Source organism: Mus caroli, unplaced genomic scaffold, assembly GCF_978045245.1.
Source record: "Mus caroli unplaced genomic scaffold, Mus_caroli_1 scaffold_1, whole genome shotgun sequence".
NCBI classification, from domain to species: domain Eukaryota; kingdom Metazoa; phylum Chordata; class Mammalia; order Rodentia; family Muridae; genus Mus; species Mus caroli.
The window spans coordinates 170928114-170948107 of NW_028227256.1; the positions used below are offsets into that span (position 1 = coordinate 170928114).

The 19994-nt window shown below is 38.6% G+C and overlaps 2 protein-coding genes across 2 annotated transcripts in view; one reads left to right on the forward strand and one right to left on the reverse strand.

Annotated features, from left to right (window-relative positions):
* Positions 1–323: 323 nt before the first annotated feature.
* Positions 324–1429, reverse strand: LOC110297578 (serum amyloid P-component). Its single transcript, XM_021166390.2, has 2 exons — positions 1184–1429; positions 324–1073 (listed from the first exon to the last, which is right to left on the reverse strand). Exons 1-2 carry the CDS (start codon positions 1248–1250, stop codon positions 466–468), a joined length of 675 nt encoding a protein of 224 aa, XP_021022049.1. The 5' UTR covers positions 1251–1429; the 3' UTR covers positions 324–465.
* A 26-nt stretch (positions 1430–1455) lies between these two features.
* Positions 1456–19994, forward strand: part of LOC110302753 (olfactory receptor 10J5) — a 90220-nt gene continuing 71681 nt past the window's right edge. The window contains exon 1 of the mRNA XM_085843101.1: positions 1456–1595. The gene's annotated coding sequence lies outside the window, so the exon portion shown is untranslated. The remainder of the gene's footprint in view (positions 1596–19994) is intronic.

Sequence of the window (19994 nt, forward strand, 5' to 3'; positions counted from 1 at the left end):
GTTTTCCCTTTTCCTGGTTTCCCCTCCAAAAGCCCCCTATCCCATTGCCCCTTCCCCTGCTCACCAACCTACCCACTCCCTCTTCCCTGTCTTGTGATTCCCTTAAACTGGGTTATTGAGCCTTCTCAGAACCAAGGGCCTCTTCTCCCATTGATGTCCAACATGGTCATCCTCAGCTACACGAGTCCCTCCATGTGTATTCTTTGGTTGGTATCCCCCTGCTTTATAACTTGATTTTTCTAGATATTGAAACACCAATTATCAAAAGACATAGAGCCAAGAGAAAGCATTTGACATTATGTCAAGCCACAAACCAATACAGGTGGAATTGGAGAGGATTTTTATTTGGCTGATAGGTATACAGGACGTTCACAAAGAAGAAAAAGCTCCAGATAGAGTGAATTCTGCTGCCTTGACCTCTTACACATAGGGCATCTGATTTCCATGAGGTTTTGTTGTAAGATCTCAATCCCAGACACGGGGCCTTATGACTACATAGCCATTTATTTCATAGTTAAGAGCCCGCCAATTCAAAATATTAGGATTGAGAGGGAAATCTTTGTACACAAATAGAATGTCTCGTGGGGTCAGCACATAGTCCCACATGTATAAATCTGCAAACTCTCCTACAAAGGACTGTGACCTTTGAAACCCTCCTCCATAGTTATCCTGCTCCTGTCCCAGGACTATACTGGGTGGGGCATTCACAGTGTATTCCCTCTGCAGAGACTTTTTTACCCAAGGCTTTCCATTGACCCAAAATTCAACAATGCCAGAGGAGGACTCCCAAGTGGTACATAAGTGTACTGGAGAAAGGTATTCTTCCATACCACGGACTGTGACTTTTGATTGTCCGATGTATAGGCTGTATTCTCCAACTTTTTCTTTATAAATTAGTAGCTCATTGTCTCTGCCCTTGACACTGTAGGAGAAAAGACTCTGAGAGCGGGAAAGGTCACTGTAGGTTCGGAAACACAGTGTAAAATTCTGCAGAGGTTTCTCTAGATGTGGGATCAGCTTCACATGATCAGTTTCAGATTCTCTGGGGAACACAAATACTTTCTTCTTGAGGTCTGTGAGATAAAATAAGAAATATAATGCATTTCAACAAATTCAGACAAACAATATCTCAGATTCATCTTTTCTCATTTTATGCTCCCTGACAGCAGCCAAAGCTTCTTACCTGTCTGACAAAAGGCTTCTGAAAGAAGGCTGGTGAAGACAAACATCCAAAGCAGCAGCTTGTCCATGCTTGGTCCAGGCTATGACAGCAGCAGCTATTACTTGGGTGTGGAACAAAAGTGTGGTGTCTCCCTATGCTTTTCAGATTTCAAGTTTTGTATGTGCCTTGGATGACAATGAAGGGTGGAGAGAAGTAATACCATGTGAGGTACTCCAAAATTCTCCTTCGTTCTGCTAATAATTAGAGCTGTTGTTAGAAAATAAATGATTAGCCCCTGTGCTGGGAAATCAATGACAGTTATTCATTAGACACAAGCCAGTGCTAGAGCTCTAACCCCGGTGACCCAGATTTCATTGCCAGGAAGGGAAGAGCTGCAAATCTTCAAGATCCTACAGATGGAACAAGAGACCAGGTTGGTCACATGAGTTCTCCATTCTGCAGCTGTGTCTCTCTCTCATGACCCTGTGCTTTGCTAGAAGAGGATATGGTAACAGGGTGATCACATACCTATTAAAGTTAAGTGAAGTGGTCTTTTCTGTGTAGATCATTCTAGAGTTCTATCTTCTGCCAAGCACCCTAAAAAATCTAGTTGTCTCTTTGATTTTGACCGCTCAAATATTGAGTAACATATCCAGGAATTACAAAGAGGATAGAGACAGTTGAAGTACAAACCTTCTGTTTGCCCTGGAGAATGCTAGTTTTCTACAACTATTACTCAGCTGTCCCTTATTTTATGAGTCATGATGCTTTCTTAAACTTGCTCATTTCTCATTATGACTACTTGTTTTTGGTGGCATATACACCTGCTGAAATGTCAGCATCTTCCTGTTTTCCACTCTTTCCTTCGAACCCTTGGGCGTTAAGGGATATCTTTGCTGATGACCTCATTGTTGCAATATGCTCACATTTGTGCACTCATTCCCAGGCTCATTAGGTGTGGAGATTAGGTGGGGGCCAACTCTTTTACAGTACTGATGAACTTCATACCTATTTTTCTCTCCTGCTAATTTAAAAGTCAACCTTTATTAATCACCACTCAAACCTGCTCGGCTTCTAAGACATCAAGCTGATTTTTCCCCCTTTCTGCTTGATTTTCTTTCTCACCTCTAAAGTCTATAGAATCTTTATTACCATTCTTTTTGCCTAGCTTCTTCTTATTTACTTTCTTTCCTCTCAGCTCATCTCGGGTTAATTAGGCTTTTCAATGACACAATAACTACCATGGGTAATCATTTTCTCCAATTCTGCTCTCATTATCCTTCAAATCCTCATCTCTGGGCATTTTTTTAAATCTATTTTTTCCTTAATCTAAGCTGAATCTTAGGTTGTGAAGCCTTATATAACTTGCAAAGTATGAGTGAGGACTAGAGCTAGTTGAAGTTACACATCATATTATTTCATGCATTAAATACTGATCCTTCTTCTTGGAAGTCCATGCAATCTCCAGTATTGCTCCCCCTTGCCTATAATCTCTGAATCAATCCTTTTCCCACTCAAACACCTCTATTTGTTACTCTTTACTTATGAATTGCATCCTGGCTTTGTTACTTCTGTTCATTGCCTTGAAGTTCTCTATGAACCTTCTCTTTTTATGCAAATCCTAAATGTTCTTCAAAATGAACCTCAAAAGTGATCTGCTTTGTAAGACTTCTAATTGACCAACTACATACATATGATTTTCACTTGTTTTGGACTCTTAAAATTATCTTAGTTATTTTTCTAAAAATTCTATTTTTTGAATTTTTACCTAGCCTTTACATGGCTGCTGGGCTTATGAACTCAGGTTCCTGTGCCTGAGTATCAGCTACTATATCCTCTGAGCCATCTCCACAGCTCCAGGCTGAGCTTCTTTTTTTTCCCTGTATAGTTTAGTAACAGCACAAAGTTTAAGATAATTGAGTAAAATGTCTAGAAAATTCTATAAGTAGGAACCAAGAGGACCTTTACTATGAACCCAGAGAATATGTAATTTCAGGTTTAGATGTTAATCAGTGAATACCATAAAATTCAGAGACTAGGTTAACCAGCTGCATATAGTCTTCATCATAAATTAATAAATTGCCATTCTATCAGCAAAAAGGTTTCAGATATCTGTGTAGAACGGAATCTTTTTAATTAATGATGAATCCATAGAAGCAGCCTGGAGAATATATGAACCAGGTCAAAGCGCTTGGAGGAATTGAAATTTATATTGCTGCTGGAGACAAGTGACAGCATGTTTCATTGAGTATGGGAATACTGTAAAGAGGAACTCTTGGTTGACAAGTGTGATTACTATTAGAATGAGAAGGTAAAAAAGTGGGTAGCTGGGTCTTTTTTAGTGTCCCCACCATGGAACGATTTTCAGCTTTATAAGAAAACAACCCATGCTTTAGTAATCATCAAGACAGAAGCCAAGAATATTATAACAGAGATATGGAGACTCTTTGAATCCAAAGTCTTTAGACTGAGGGGAGTTTTCACAGAGAACTAATTTATGCAGTTTTCCAGAGACTTTTGGATGCCTTCTTGTCAGTGGACATTCAGGTACAGGCTGTAGTTTCTGTCTCCAGTGGCTCCATTGAGGAAGAAAGGGCAACAATATATTGCACAGAAGCATGGTGATGTGTATGGCCACAGTAGAGGTGGCCTGCTTTAATTAGTCAGCATCAATTAGAGCTTACTTTAGAGAGGACAGAAGAAGGCACTGTCTGAACTAAAAGAATGGATGCAACAAGGCAGATATGTAAGATGTAATTAAAGATTTCCCGAAGGATTCAATAATGCCTTGGGATTCTAACGTCTTGTATGATTGTGGCATGTTAAAAATCACAACTATTAGAAAAAACTAGAGAGGAGGAGACTGAAGTAGACAAGGGGCAATACTAAAATTATTTTAGTACTGTGAAACAACTCTTTCCCATGTGTTCTGTTAGTCACAAGAATATTTTTTATTAATTAATTTTTTTACACTACATATTTTATTTCTCCACCCGCCCCATCCACCTTCTGACTGGTCCACATCCCATACCTCCTACAAGAATATTAAAAAAATTAGATAGAAAAAGACAATTGAAAAATAAAAATAAAACTAGGTAATGTCCATCCCATTATATCAAATACATATATATTCATACTTACAGAAAAAGAATCAAGGGGAAAATATGAGAATAAAAGTTTGTACAATGGTAACTCAAACTTTATTCTAAAGTTTTTATTTTAGAATAAAATCATTTCTGTTGCTACAGTGAGTGCCATGGACTATGTATTTTTTTTTGGACTAGGTAATTTTTAATTTTTAATTTATCATAATTATAGACTCTGGGCCACCTTAAGACATGGTGCTAGCTTCTGGAGAGAGAGCATGCTTGCTGCATTATGACATGGTAAAAGCTACCAGTAGTGAAACAGAGTGAACATGCTAGAGAAAACTTGCTTTTAGTAACAAAAGCAGCCAAAGCCAGTAAGCTATAATCTACAATTAACTAATCATTTCCAAGGGCCTCACTGCCTTATGATTTTGGGGGAATAAATTGAATATTTTGGGGGATATATCCAAAATATGGCACACATCATTTGGAAAAATAAAATGCTACTTCTGTGGATGAGATAGTAGAGAACCTACTGGGAGGAAATGGATGCCATATGTTGGGTCTAAAATGTTAATCCTGAAATGATACTGCAATGTAAGGAGAAAAAGGGCTGTGGAGAATTTGACTCTATGGCTGCCACTTAGGTTTAGATATAGAGACTTCAGAGGAATTATTCTATAAGCGATGATGAAAGGAGGAATTGTCTCTTACAGGGGAAGAGAGAAAAGAGAAAAGATCAGGGGGCCAAACTGATTTGAGGGAACATTCACCTTCATGGATTTGAAGGCAAGAGAAGAGTTGGGATCTGGGAGAACAGTATGTGTCTTGTCATGGAAACCAAGCTAGTGCAAGTTTCCAGAAAGCAGTGTTCAATAGTATTAGGCTCACCAGAGAGATGTAAGTGGAAAGGATGCTGGATTTAGCAATAAAAATGTCATCAGTGACCTTTGCTAGAGCAATTTTCATAGAGTGGGCACGGCAGAATTCAACCTTAGCAGGATGGTAGTTGAAAGAGCAAAAAAGACATTTCCTATGTTTCAGTAATTCTGATAAGGGACAAATGAAAAGGATCAGGTTGTCTCCAGGGAGTCCTCAATCCGGTGTGTAGTTCCCCTTAGATTACACATTGTCTCTTCCTAATACAGGGATTTGTTCTCTTTTTCTCATGCCCTAAGTATTTCATCCAGAGATTAGGACTGACATTTCTAGAAAACTGGCTCTTTCAGACTCTATCCACCAGGCCCCAGGCCCCAGGAGACTGGCTGACTTCTGCTTCTTCTCTGTTTTGGCATCTTCACATACTACCTGTTTACTTTCTATGTCATATTGGTACTTCATAAAGTGGTTATCATCCCACTGGGATCTATCCTCATGAATGGATTCAGAGCACTATTACAAGAGCATGTTAGCCATAGAAGTGAGTTTGGTCCCTTCTTTTCCCTTCTTGTATACCTCTTTTCCATGTAATACCTTTGGCTATGAGGTAGCAAGACCATCATTACATGTGAAAGTCCTTGACCTGAGATTTCTCAGCCTCCATAACCATGAGACAAATAAACTTCTTTTGTTTACAAACTAAGATTTATAAAAGGCAGAAGGCAAAAGCAACTAGGGTACCTGACAGAGAAAATGTCTAGGTAATTAAACATGCAAGGTGTAGCCATGGCTTCTTCTGTCTTTTTATAGTAAGGTAGTAGAAAGGGGATATATTTAAGGAAGGAATCTGTTATTAAGATGGAAACACATAATCTTTTGGCATCAATGTAGGGAAAGTCTAGGGATTACATAGCATTACAGATCCCTTTCATTGCCATTTCCAACCCATTAAAATACAGAGCAAGAGCCTCACTGAAGTTGCACGGTTCACCTTTTCTGGTATTCCTAGCAATGGTGAGTGCCATCCTCTCTATCCTTACTAGAATGTGATGATATCACTGTAGATTACCCAAACCACTGAGCACCAAGCACAGTGGCTAGTTCAGCATTCTGCAGTGCTCTTTAGCCTTCACAGGTGAGAGCCCTTCACAACTTTCTTGTCCTTTGTCATTTTGAACCACAATTCACTGCTGTGTGATTGCCTAGACATTCTTGAGATATGGACCTTGGAAACAAGACTAGTGTGTGATACTTTTCCTGAGTATAGATCATAACAGTTGTCTACATCATATCTATGCTCCATTAAGTCTTCTGTGCTATACTGACCCACTCCTGTGTCATTCTACCATGAATCTCTCCTGTATTATTATTACTCTGGAAGGAAATAGCATCTATTAATCACGGTAAGTGCATGGGCTTAGTTTCTATTTCCTATATCAATGCTCATTGCCATCATAGTGTCGAGTATTTCATCATTTGTGTTTATACCTCCATTTTTGCATAGTTCTTGTCTTTTATCACTGTCATTATGGCCTAGATTTAGCCCAAATAGATAAGTTAAATATAAAAGGGGCCTTTTACCCAATGCTCAGCACTCAGCTCTAGATCCAAATTGTTTACTGACTTAGATACACAGAAGCGAAGAGTACCACATACACAGTTGTGGACAGAAGGATTTCTTAATAGATTGACTCATTTCATCAGGGGACTTCTAGTCTGGGGCAAGGTTTTTCCTGCATTATTCCAGACTAAAGGTCCCCTGATGAAATGAGTCAATCTATTAAGAAATCCTTCTGTCCACAACTGTGTATATGGTACCCTTTGCATTTCACATCTCACAAGTGGACAAAATAGAGAGCTTTGTTGTAAATTAGCTGAAGCACTTAGGCTGTTCTTCTACTTGAGCTCCCCAAAGAAGGCAGAAGCTAAGATTTCAACTCTGCTGCTCATTACCACCACACAACAGCTCTCAAGCAGTACTTTGATGACTTATTCTTACGGGTGAGCATCGTGACTGAAAGTCCTCCTGACTCTCACTTCTCCTGGCCTTTCAGCATTTGACTTTTATCTTTGAATGGTACAGACCTAGCAGTGATGATGGCAGGAATAACTTCAGTTAAGTAATCCAAGGGACAACTTGAGACTCTCAGTTCCATCATTTGACCCTTAATGGGCATTTCAAAATGTGTGATTTTACCATTTGATGGTTGGAAAAATAAAGACTTTCGGCAAAGAAATGCTCTTGCTTCCATGGATTATCCTGGCTGACCATGCAGATAGTGTGTATTGTCAGAGGCAACAGATCTCTTTTAAACCACGTTATCCTTATAGTCTCCATGTTACTAAAATGAAGATAAGTACTTCTCAGGAAATGGCACCTGTGTCCTGGGTATCATCTTTTTCCCTCTTGAAATCATTTGAGAATAATTATATTCCATGGAGGCTGCATAGTAACTGGGTCAGTAGTGGCTAATTGTGTGCAAATAGCTTTGAGAACTCCATTGTAAATGTCAACTATAATTTTCAATGACCCAAACCTGCCAAAAGTCCTTGTGTCTTCTTTGGGTGGACATGTTGGCATAGGGTGGGACAGAGAGGCTGATGGTTTATTTTTAATCATGTTTCCTTTTTGGCTAAATATTTTTGAAAAAGTCCCTCTATGTCTTTATCTTTTCTTCTTGAGTAGGTCATTATGCACGTGATTAAGACAAATTTGGGGCATTGTAACGATGGGTTGTTCTACCTGAGTCCCAGTTTCTTAATAACAACTTGGAGGCTTATTATTGATGTGAATGCTCTCTAAGCTAGGCTTGTTACCCTATGTGCTTATAACTTATTTAACCTGTTTGTCCTATTCTATGTCTGCCACATGACTGGTTACCTCTCCACATTTTCATATGTCTAACTTATTCAGAGTCTGGGGCGAATCTTCTCATGTCTGACCCTATCCCAGAGTGCCCCCTCTCTCTAACAGAACTCCCACCTTCTACTCTCTGTCTTTTACTAATAGGCCATCAGGTTTTTATTGACATGGAATGCTTCCACACAGTACATAAGATAGTATCCCTCTGGGGTATGTCCACTGTGAAATAGAATTAGAAATATTGTGGTAGTCACTTGTATAGTTTGGGGATATTCGGGTTATTTTAACTTCCTGTCAACTCTTTTCATTTTTGTCTTATGTCTTTTCACAGTCACTACAGCAGGTGGAAGACATACTTTTTGGCCACCTATGTTTTTATTTCCTCCCAATAGGCTGTTGAAAGTTAAAGGTTATAGGAACAGAAACATCTCCTTCTGGAGACTCCTGTCTCTCTTACTCATCAGAGTAGCCATGAGAATAGGAGATGCCAATGTTTCAGAGAGGATCAATTCCTAATGTACTTTTAGAGGTAACTCTTAGGATTAGGATAGTGGTGGATTTTGAAACTCATTTTAGTGGTTTTGAGAATTTTTTGAAACTGAACAAAAAAATATTGCAATCGTGGGCACCATGTCTCCAATCTCAGCATCAGAGTTTCAATAAATCTCTGATTTAACAAAGGTGAATATGTATTGCTCTGTAATAAGGTTTTGCTAAAACAGTTTTGCCAAAAAATTACAGTAAGAAGTGAATTTCATGTTTCAATGATGTGTATAGTCAGGTACATTGACACATATAAATATATTTTAACCAAAGTAATAAAAGAATACAAAAGAAATTTTTTGGGTTGGCTGAGAAATGGTAGTCTATAAGACCAGATATGAGTTACTAGAGCAGAAAGTGATGGAAAATATATTTGAAGTGGTTTGTCTCCACAAATGATGATATTGGTAGGACGCTTGTTCTCTTTTTCCTCCACTTTCTCCTCCTCCTTTTCTCTTTTTTTATCCTCTTTCATTTTCTATTTTTCTTCCCTCTTCTCCTCTTTGATAGTGGCTGCAACCACCACCACTATCATCATCACCACCACCATCAGCAGCACTGATGCCATTACCATCACCATCACCATCATCATCACTATTATCTTCATCTTCAATACCATCATCAGAAGTAGCAGAAATTACTTTCTCCTTTTCTGTTATTTACCTCACGTGGGAGAGACTGGTCACCCCATCTCTTCTTTCAGATTATCAGTACTTTGAGACTTTGATATTTCATCTTTATGGAATTATTTCTATTTGAAAGATATATCTTTAAAAGGACTATTTACTGTATATTTACTCAAGATATAAGTTGCTGAGTATTTATGTCTCACTCAGTATTAAATTATGATTTTGGTATGAAGTGTCACTCTAAATGACTCATGTGTTGAAGGCTTGGTGTCCTGCTGATGAAAGATATATCTTTAAAAGGACTATTTACTGTATATTTACTCAAGATATAAGTTGCTGAGTATTTATGTCTCACTCAGTATTAAATTATGATTTTGGTATGAAGTGTCACTCTAAATGACTCATGTGTTGAAGGCTTGGTGTCCTGCTGATGTCACTATTGAAAGGTAAGGGCAGCATGAGGGGATTAATTTTATCAACGGATGCCACTGTTGCAATCTTATTGAAATAGACTATTAGGAGGTAAGTGTCGTAGGAAGTTAGATTGGTCATTTCTGTAATTCATATTGGTTTACAGATTAATATGGCTGACTATTATTTTTCTTCTCATGTATCCTGCATCACAACTTTTAGCGCTATGAAAGCTAGCCAGTATGGGAAGCTTAATTTGCTACCAGCTTGATTTCTCTATGTTCTATGAACCAAGTTTGTGGTATCTTTAGCTATGGATGCTTACCATCACAATTTGGAGGGTGACCAAGAGCAGCAGCAGTAGCCTAAAGTGTTGGGGAGTACATGGAAACCCCACTGACTAACAACTCAAAAAAAGACAACCTATTCCTGAATCTGGGCTCTTTATTTAATAGCCTGTCATGACCAGGTGAAACATGTCTCCTCCCACCTCCCCTATTATATGGCAATTCCATCTAAACCTAATCCCACATTATACTTCCCTTCTCTATGTCTTTCCACCCTCCAGCTCACAGAATCTTTCCGATTCAGTTATTTGTATTTGAGTTCTGTGTAGGGTGAGAAATACAGCCCTAGTTCTATTCTTCTATAAATAGCTGCCAAGTTTGACATTATGGATAGTGTGATTTCCAATAGCGTTTTTATTATTCAGGATTATTTTAGCTATCCTGGGTCTTCCAGGTTTCCGTATGAAATTTAAGATTAATTTTCCAATATCCATGAAGAATTAACCTAGGAGTGTTATGGAAGATTGCACTGAATTTGTAGACTGCTTTTGGGATCATAACTATATCTACAATGTTAATCCTAGCAATCCAGAGCATGGGTGCTCTTTCCACCTTCTAGCATCTTATTCATTCTTTAGTGTCTTAAAGTTGTTGTACAACTCACTTTTTTTGGTAGGATTTATTCTTAGATATTTTAATTTTTAAAGATATTGTGAATGGGATTGTTTCTCTGATTTCTTTCTCACTATGTATGTATATCGGTAGACTGTTTTCTGTTTAACCATTCACCAATAGTCTTAATTGGAGCACAAGGGCAGAGGTAGGAAAACCTCAAAGGGGTTCCTTGTGAGATGCATCCCACTCACGTTCACTTGTCAACCAGTATCACTGTGCAGGTCTTGTTTATGCAACCATAATGTTGAACTTTCATGAGAGTAGCTTTCCTATCATATACAGAAGCCATTGCTTCACAGAAGATGTCCTGGCCCTCTGATGATTATAGTCCTTCTCCCCTCTCCCCCATGATTTTCTTTGTGTGTTATTGTTGTATCTAAATTGTTTTCTGAATATGTTTATCATTGTTAGGATTTCCCTTGCAGTCTCAGGGTCTTTTGTGCATAGAATTAGTTCATCTACAAATAAGGGTACTTTGATTTCTTTTCATATTTATGTTTACTTTATCTCATTCACTTGCCTTATTGTTTTAGCTAAGACTTCAAACACTAAATAGGAATGAAGAGTATGGATAAACTTGTTTTGTTCTTGATTTTAGTGGAAATTATTATTTTTCTTTCTTTCAGCATCTAGCATGATATTCACTGTACATTTTCTTTATTATGCTGAAATATGTTGAGGTAAATATATCTGCTGGATTCTCTAGATTCTAGGACTATTATCATGAAGAGTTGTTGGATTTTGTTGATAATCTTTTCTGCATCTAATAAGATGCTGGTGTGGCTTCTATCCTTCAATATGCTTATGTGTTGGATTACATTTATTGATTTACATATGTTAACCATCCTGGTATCTTTAGTATGAAGTCAACTTTTTATCTGTTCTTTGTGAATTTAGTACCATCCACCTCAATCCCACTCATCTACCCCACCACTTGTAACTATCTTCCACCCTTGCAAGCTCCCCTCACCTGCAACAAAGAAAAAAAAATATTGTGGAAGCTGTAGTGTGTCACAGTGTGTTCCACAGTATATCGTTAGTCCACATGCTTTTGCTTACAAATGTTCATTGCAATGACTTGTTGGTCTGGTATATGGCCTTTGGCTTCTGCTTCTTTATCAATATTGTAACTTCACTACAACTCCTCTTGGATATCCCAATGTTGCCCTGTGTCATGAACATCCTGTAGTTTTGGGTCTGTAGGACTGGTCTTTTCATGTACCTCAGCATTTCATTGATGGGATAAATATTGGGGTGGGCCAATTCAAAGTCCTGGATCTGGGCCTGAGAGGTTACGAAGCTGGTCAGACCACTGGCTCTTCCACACTTGTACATCTGGGGCCAGCTCACCTTAACCCCTGTGTCCATGGACAGCTCTATTCCCCAGCAATGAACAGAGCCTAATCTCCTGAGTGCTACAGCAGGTGAGGGGCAGAGACAGTTCTCCTGCTTTTGCAGCCCTAGGGTGAGGGCAGAGTAGGGTAATCTCTCCCTGAACCACTTTGCCACTATGTAGAAAAGTTGCTAGGTTAGCTCTCCCATTCTCACACTCTTCAGGCCAACTCACCTGCCATCTGGGTCAGTTCCACTGTGCTAGTTTGCAAGATCCTTGTTGAAAATTTTTTACATCCATTTTCATTATTTGAGATTGGTCTATATCAGAGTAAGACTGGTTTTATAAAATAATGTGTATGTTTTCTCTAATTTATTGACTAATTTGAAGAGTATTAGTATTACTTTAAAGTAACAAAGTATTAGCCCCATTTTGAAGGTCTCATGTAATTCTGCACTGAATCCACCTGTCCATGAGCTTTTTATGTTGGGAAATGTCTATCTCACTGGTTGTTATGGTGCCACTTAAATTATTGATTTCACCTGATTTAACTTTGGTATTTCAAGTACGTTAGAATATTCATACATTTCTTTAAGATATTCTAGTAACGGACATAGGTTTTTATAGAATATCCTGGTTCTTTCAATGTCCTCTGGTATAATGTTTGATTTTTTTCCTAATCTTATTAATTTGGATTTATTCTTTCTCTTTTTCTTAATGTAGCTAACAGTTTGTTAGTTTTGTTACTCTTTTTAAAGACCCAACTATTCTTTTAATTGATTCTTTGTGTGTGGGTGTGTGTGTTTGTGTTTTGTTGTTGTTGATAATTTATTTTTGATTTTTCTTGTGTCTACCCGTCTACTCTTTTGGGTAGTGTTTGTTTTGTTTTTCCAAAGTCTTCAGGTGTATCATTCAGTTTATTAATTTAATATTTATAACTTTTATAATCTAGGTACTTGAGGCTGTAAATTTTTCTTGTAGAATTGTATTCATTGTGCCCCACACTTTTGGTAAGCTTTGTTTTCATTTTTAAAATATTTTAAATTCTAGTTTTAAATTTTTTTTTGATTTTTTTTCCATTATTCAGCAGTGTGTACCTCAATGTTCATGAGTTTGTGTGCTTTTTGTAAGTTCTATTGCTGTTAACATCTAGCTTTATTCTGTGTAGTCAGATGAAATGGTGAATGTTTTCTCAGTGTTTTTAAATTTGTTGAGACATGCTTTGTATATGTGGTCAGTTTTGAAAAAATTTCCATGGGGTGATTAATGCATATTATTTAATGTTTGGGTGGAATGTTCTCTAGGTAATTGTTAAGTCCATCTGTTTTATGGTATCATTTAGCTTCTATGATTTTTCTGCTTTTGTCTTTATTGACTTATCTTTTGGGGAGATCAGGTATTAAGACAATTACTATCACTGTGTTGGGATTAATCTGTGGTTTTATATTTTAGTAGTGTTTGTTTTAAGTTGCTGCACATATGTTTGAGCCATGTATTTTAAATTCTACTATCCTTTTGGTGGATTTTTCCTGTAAAGAGTATGATATAACCCTACTTATTTCTTTTATTATTATTTTTTTGTTTTGTTTTGTTTTTTCGAGACACGGTTTCTCTGTGTAGCCCTGGCTGTCCTGGAACTCACTCTGTAGACCAGGCTGACCTCGAACTCAGAAATATACCTGCATCTGCCTCCCAAGTGCTGGGATAAAAGGTGTGCGCCACCACTGCCTGGCTCCTACTTATTTCTTAATAGGTTGGTTTTAATTTTATTTTGTTAGATCTTAGTATAGCTATGTCTTCTTGTTGCTTAGTTCTATTTTCTTGGAACACCGTTTCCCATTCTTTTACTTTGAAGTGTTATCTATCATTGATGGAAAGATATGTTTATTGGAGCCAGCAAAAAGATGGATCTTGGTTTTTAATTCATCTAATCCTCTTAGTTTCTGTCTCTTTCAGTAGAAAATTGAGTCCATTAGTATTAAGAGTTATTATTGAAAGATATTTATTAATTCCTATTATTTTATTGTTTTGTTGTATTTTCTTAGACCTTGTTCAAATCAGTGTTATTACTTATTTTTTCTTTGTGCTCTCTTGGGCATATTGTTCCTCTTCAGACTTAAATATTTCTTTAATTATCCTCTATATAGCTAGTTTAGTAATCAAAAATTCCTTTAGTCTGTTTTTAGCATGGGAAGTTTTTCTTTAATTTGTCTTTATTTGTTTTATGATAATTTGGCTTAGTTTTCTACAGGCTGGCATCTGTGTCCTTTCAGGACCTGTACAATGCAGGTCCAATCCAAGTCCTTTTGGCTTTTAAAGACTCACTTAAAATGAAGTATTCTGATGGGGGCTGACTTTAATATAACATGGATCTCTCTCTCTCTCTCTCCCTTTCATAGCTTTCATTATCCTTTCTTTGTCCTGTGCTTTTTAGCATTGTGATTATGATGTGATGTGAGGAGTTTCTTTCTCATCCTATTTATTATTCTGAATGCTTCATGCACCTTAATAGGGATTGTTTTCCTTTGCTTTTAGAAATGTGCTCTTCTCCTTCCTTCCTTCCTTCCTTCCTTCCTTCCTTCCTTCCTTCCTTCCTTCCTTCCTTCCTTCCTTCCTTCCTTCCCTTGCTTCCTTTCTTTCAAGATTTTTCTCTTATACAATACATCCTGACCACAGTTTTCTCTCCCTCCACTCCTCTCAGATCCCCCCTCCTGGATCTACCCCTCCTACATCCATCTTCTGAAAAGAGCACGCCTGCAACAGATATCAACCAAACATGGAAAAAAATACAATAAGTCAGAAAAAAGTCCTCATACTGATACTGAGCAAGGCAACCTAAGAGGAGGAAAGAATCCCAAGACCAGGCCAAAGACACACATGTCTCCACAGTTAGGAGGCTCTATGCAGGCAGCAACTTTACCTCTCTGTGTTGTCCTCAACAATGAGGCCCTCCTGTCAGGTTCCGAAGAATAACCCTCTGTCTTAGCATCAGCCTAGGTTGGTTGGGGATCTCCGTAGGACTCCCTCCACCAACAATTCAACCAAATACAACCAAGTCTTGCCTCTGAAAGCCTTGACTGGTCACAAGTGATGGCCAGTTCAGACTTCATAGCCCCATTACTAGAAGTAATCACTAGGGTTACCCTCATGGATTCCAGGAACTTTTCATGACACTAGGTTTCCATATCACCTCTCGAATGCCACCTCCCCCCATTCCAGCGCTCTCCCCATATTTTATCACTTCATATCCCATATTGCTCCCCTCACCTGATCTTTCTCTCTTGTCCCAAGTCCACCCACAAAAATTTGTCCTATTTCCCCTTCCCCAAGAGGTCCATGTATCCCTCTAAAGTCTCCTTCTTTAACCTCTCTGTCTATATACTGTAGCTTGGTTATCATTTACTTAATGGCTAATATCCACTTATAAGTAAATACACATTGTATTTGTTTTTCTGGGTATGGGTTACTTCACTTAGGATTATCTTTTCCAGTTCCATCCATTTAGCTGCAAATTTCATAATGTCATTTTCTTCCATGGGTGAAGAAAACTTCGTTGTGTAAATGTACCACAGTTTCTTTATCCAACCTTTAGGTGAGGAATATCTAAGTTGTTTCCAATTTCTGACTATTATGAATAAGGCCACAATGAACACAGATGAGTAAGTGCCATTGTGGTAGGATGGAGTGTCCCTTAGGTATATGCCCAAGAGTGGTATAGATAAATGTTGAGGTAGATCAATTTCCAATTTTCTGAGGAACCATGAAATTGATTTCCATAGTGGCTATACAAGTTTGCAGCTCCACCAGCAACAGAGGAATGTTCCCATTACCTCACATCATTATCAACACGAACTGTCACTTATGCTAGTGATTTTAGTCATTCTGACAGGTGTAAGATGGAATCACAAAATGGTTTTGATTTTCATTTCCCTGATAGCTAAGGATGCTGAATGTTTCTTTATGCGTTTCTCAGCCATTTGTGATTGCTCTATTGAGAGTTCTCTGTTTAGATCTGCAGTCTGTTTTAAAAATTGGATTATTTGGGTGTTTTTCTGATATGTAGTTCCTTGTACATTTTATATATTTTGGATATTAGTCCTTTATGGGGTGTGGAGGTCATAAAATATTTTCTCATTGTGTAGGATGGAAATTTGTTCAAATGATGGTATCCTTTGTTTTATATAAGCTTTTCAGTGCCACGAGGTTCTACTTATTAATTGTTGATCTCCGTGTCTTGCAATACTGGTATTCTGTTCGGAAAGTCATCTCATATCAATGCATTCAAGGCTATTCTTCACTTTCTCTTCTATAAGGTTCAATATATCTGGTTTTATGTTGAGGTCTTTAACTCATTCAGACATGTGCTTTGATAATTATATATTATATTTTAGGGTGATAAGTAAAAATCTATTTGCATTCTTTGCTATGCTATGCAGGTAACCAGTTTGACCAGCACCATTTGTTGAAGGTGTTGTCTTTTTTTCCCTAGAATTTTCTCTTCCTCTCTCTCTCTCTCTCCTTTCTTTCTTTCTTTCTTTCTTTCTTTCTTTCTTTCTTTCTTTCTTTCTTTCTTTCTTTCTTTCTTTCTTTCTCTCTCTCTCTCTCTCTCTCTCTCCTTCCTTCCTTCCTTCCTTCCTTCCTTCCTTCCTTTCTTCTCTCTTTTTTCTTTCTTTCCTTCTTCACTTTATATCCCTCTCACTGTCTCAATACTATTCACTTCCATCACCCAATCCTTCTTCCATCCCCCCTCTCTTTCTCCTCTCAGTGGGTAGGGGAATGCTTGTCATCCCACCATCATGGCACATCAAGTCTGTGATGCTAGGTACATCCTCTTCCACTGAGACTAGACAAGGCACCCCAACTAGAGGAACATATCCCATGTACAGGCAAGAAAGAACGAACAAATTAACGAATGAACAAAAGAAACAAAGAAAGAAAGAAAGAGGGAGAGAGAGAAAGAAAGAAAGAAAGAAAGAAAGAAAGAAAGAAAGAAAGAAAGAAAGAAAGAAAGAAAGAAAGAAAGAAAGAAAACTTTTGGGATAATCCCTGCTCTAGTTATTTGGGACCCACAGAAAGACCAAGCTGCATATTTGCTACATATGTGTCAGGAGGCCTAGGTCCAGCCTGTGCATGTTCTTTGGTTGGTGGTTCAGTCTCTGAGAGCTCCAAGAGTCAAGGTTGGTCTTTCTCTGGAGTTCCTATACCCTTCGGGCCTAAAATCTTTCCTCCTTTTCTTCCACAAGAGTCCCCAAGCTCTATCCACTCTTTGGCTATGGGTGTCTGCATCTGTCTGAGTCAGCTGCTGGGTGGAACTGTTGCGCTCACCTTGTCCAGCAAGAAAAGATGCAACATGGTCAGATTCTTCTCAACAGCCTTTCTTTATTTCAGGAACACCTCCATGCTGCGGGGAACTCTGGAAACCCCGGGAGGACTGCTTATATCCACCCCAGCACTGGGGAGAGCTACGTGTCCTCCTGGGATTCGTCAGTCTGTCGGCACTTTGATATGTAACACCCGCTCGGGAGGGGCTGGTGCCAGATTCGGGCTGGCGCCTGCGCAATGGCGTTGTTTATGGCGCCAGTGTAGCGGAGGTCGGTGCCATCTTTTGGGTGTGCGGCTGCCTACATGGAACTTCTCAGAGGTCAGCCATGTGTTGCAGTAAATCTCCATCCCAAATATGCCCCAGCAATGAAAATACAACACAGTTAATATGATTACATGCTGTGCTCCTAGATTGGGCAGATCTACCACTACACTACCATCTTCCACAGCTTATGAGACCCCTTAGAAATTTCAGTTTCTCCAGGCCATAAGCTTCTGCTCAGCTTTTCTCCTTCTTCCTCCTCCTCTGTGTACTCTTCCTCTTCCATTTTCTCCTTCTCTCTCTCACCTTCAGCTCCACCTTCCTTTTTATCTGCCCAATCATCAGCTTTCCTTTATTTTACAAACTAAGGTGGGAAGCAGGTTATCACCTGAGTGCTGACTCATTCCTTGTTCGAAACCCCTCACAGGAGAACAGATTTAACATCAACTATAATTAGCCCCAGGGCTATCCACAAAAGCCTTGCTAGGATCCTGTCTGCAAGGATAACAGAGTATCATTTATAGTCAGGGATTGGTGCTTGTCCATGGGTTGGGTCTCAAGTTTGGGTGATTATTGGTGGTAATTCCCTCAATCTCTTCTCCATACTCTGTGCCTGCATTTCTTATAGATAGGATAAATTTTGAGTTAAAAGTTTTGTGGGTGGGTTTGTGTCCCTATCACTCCACTGGGGGTCCTGCCTGGTACAGGAGGTACCCTCTCCAGGTTCCCTACCCCTAATGAATGCTGTGAGTCACAGCTAAGGCCTTCCCCATTAATTCTTGGGTTCCCTTTTCCCAGGTCTGTCTCCTCCTGGAGTGTCCTCACCTCCCCACCCCTGTCAGTTGCAGATTTCTATTCATTCACATGGTTATCTGGCTATCTCTCCTGTTTCTCCACACATCTGATTTTAGCTAATATCCACTTATAAGTGAGTATATTCCATGCATGTACTTTTGGGACTGGGTTACCTCACTCAGGATGATATTCTCAAGTTCCATCCATTTGCTTGGAAAATTCACAATGTCTATGTTTTTAATAGCTGAATAGTATTCCATACCACACATTCTTTATCCATTCTTTAGTTGATGGGCATCTAGGTTGTTTCCAGTTTCTATATATTACAAATAAATTTACTACAAACATAGCTGAACAAGTGTCTGTGTGGGATGTTATAGCATCTTTTAGGTATATACCCAGGAGTGGTCTAGCTGGGTCTTGATGTAGAATGATTACCAGAACAACTGAGTTGAACCAGCCAGCCATAGTTCAGAAAGAACTAGAAAGGGTGAACTTATTCAACTGTAAGCCTTGACATGGCAATAATATCTGATGGATAAACGTTACTTTTACACCAACTGATTGTCAAGGCCTTAATTTTTGTTTGTTTGCTTGTGGTTTGCTTAGTGACCTATCTGGAATAAAGTTAGAGATGCTACTATCCCAATGATAGGAATCCTCTACTAACTTGTGCTCATATATATATATATATATATATATATATATATATATATATATATATATATTTGATACAGGATTTCTCTGTGTAGCCCTGGATGTACTGGAACTAGCTTTGTAGACAAGGCTGGCCTAGAACTCATAGAGATCCACCTTCATCTGCCTCCTGAGTGCTAGGATTAAAGACATGTGCCATCACCATCTAGCCACTTGCTCAGATTTTAAACAGCTTTTTTAAGAGCCCTTTTCTTATGAAATGCACTAAAATTAGCATAACTCATGCTTTAAAATCAATTGTAAATTATTGATTGCACAAAATTTGAGCATATATCCAGGTAGTACTTATGTGTATAGAGCAGGAAACGAGGGTAGGAAGGTTGGAGCCTGCTCTCCATTAATGGACCTATGAACAATTGCTGTGGTGTATAAGTTCAGTGGGAACAGGCATGGCTCCTGCTCTACTTGAATATGTCTTGTGAAGAACTAAGCTGATGGAGAAGGAATCTCCCATCTTCCCACCTGTCAAAGACACCTGCAATAGCTCTCCTGCAATGTGGAGTGTAGTGGGATAGGGGTGGGCACAGACCCATCCGAAATGTCAGTTCTCTGCTTTCCACAATTTTATCCGAATTAAAGCTTTTTAGAAGTTTGATGAATAAATGATTGCAAGCACTCTCGCAATCCCCAGAAGCCTGGAATAATTGTCATTAATAATTTTTCCAGTTGAAGAAATGTTTGTTCAAGAGATTTTTTTTTTTTTTTTGCTGAGCTGCTTGCCTTGCAAGCATTCCCTGAGCTTTTGAATTTCATCTTGTGATTTTGCTAATGCCTCTGCAGCACAGTAGCTTTGTTTGATAAAAATATGTTCATTATTTCAGCGTCAGGTACTAGGTCTAGCACTAGAAATACAGAGATAAGGTCTCTTCAGTAATTCTTGGAGAGACAGCAATCCAATTACTCTCCATTACAGGCCAGCCTTCTGTGGACTGTAATCAGAGAATGTTGCAAGTGCAGTTAACAAAGGCTCCTAACCATCACTATGGAGATGAGGAGTGGCTGGAGGTTGGCTTTGTACAGGAGGCAA

What these genes read in the sequence shown, in the direction of transcription:
- LOC110297578 (XM_021166390.2), bottom strand. Translation starts at nt 1,250, where the DNA reads ATGGACAAGCTGCTGCTTTGGATGTTTGTCTTCACCAGCCTTCTTTCA. An exon ending in AGAAGCCTTTTGTCAGACAG is followed by an intron (nt 1,074 to 1,183) that starts GTAAGAAGCTTT and finishes TTTATCTCACAG; the next exon opens with ACCTCAAGAAGAAAGTATTT.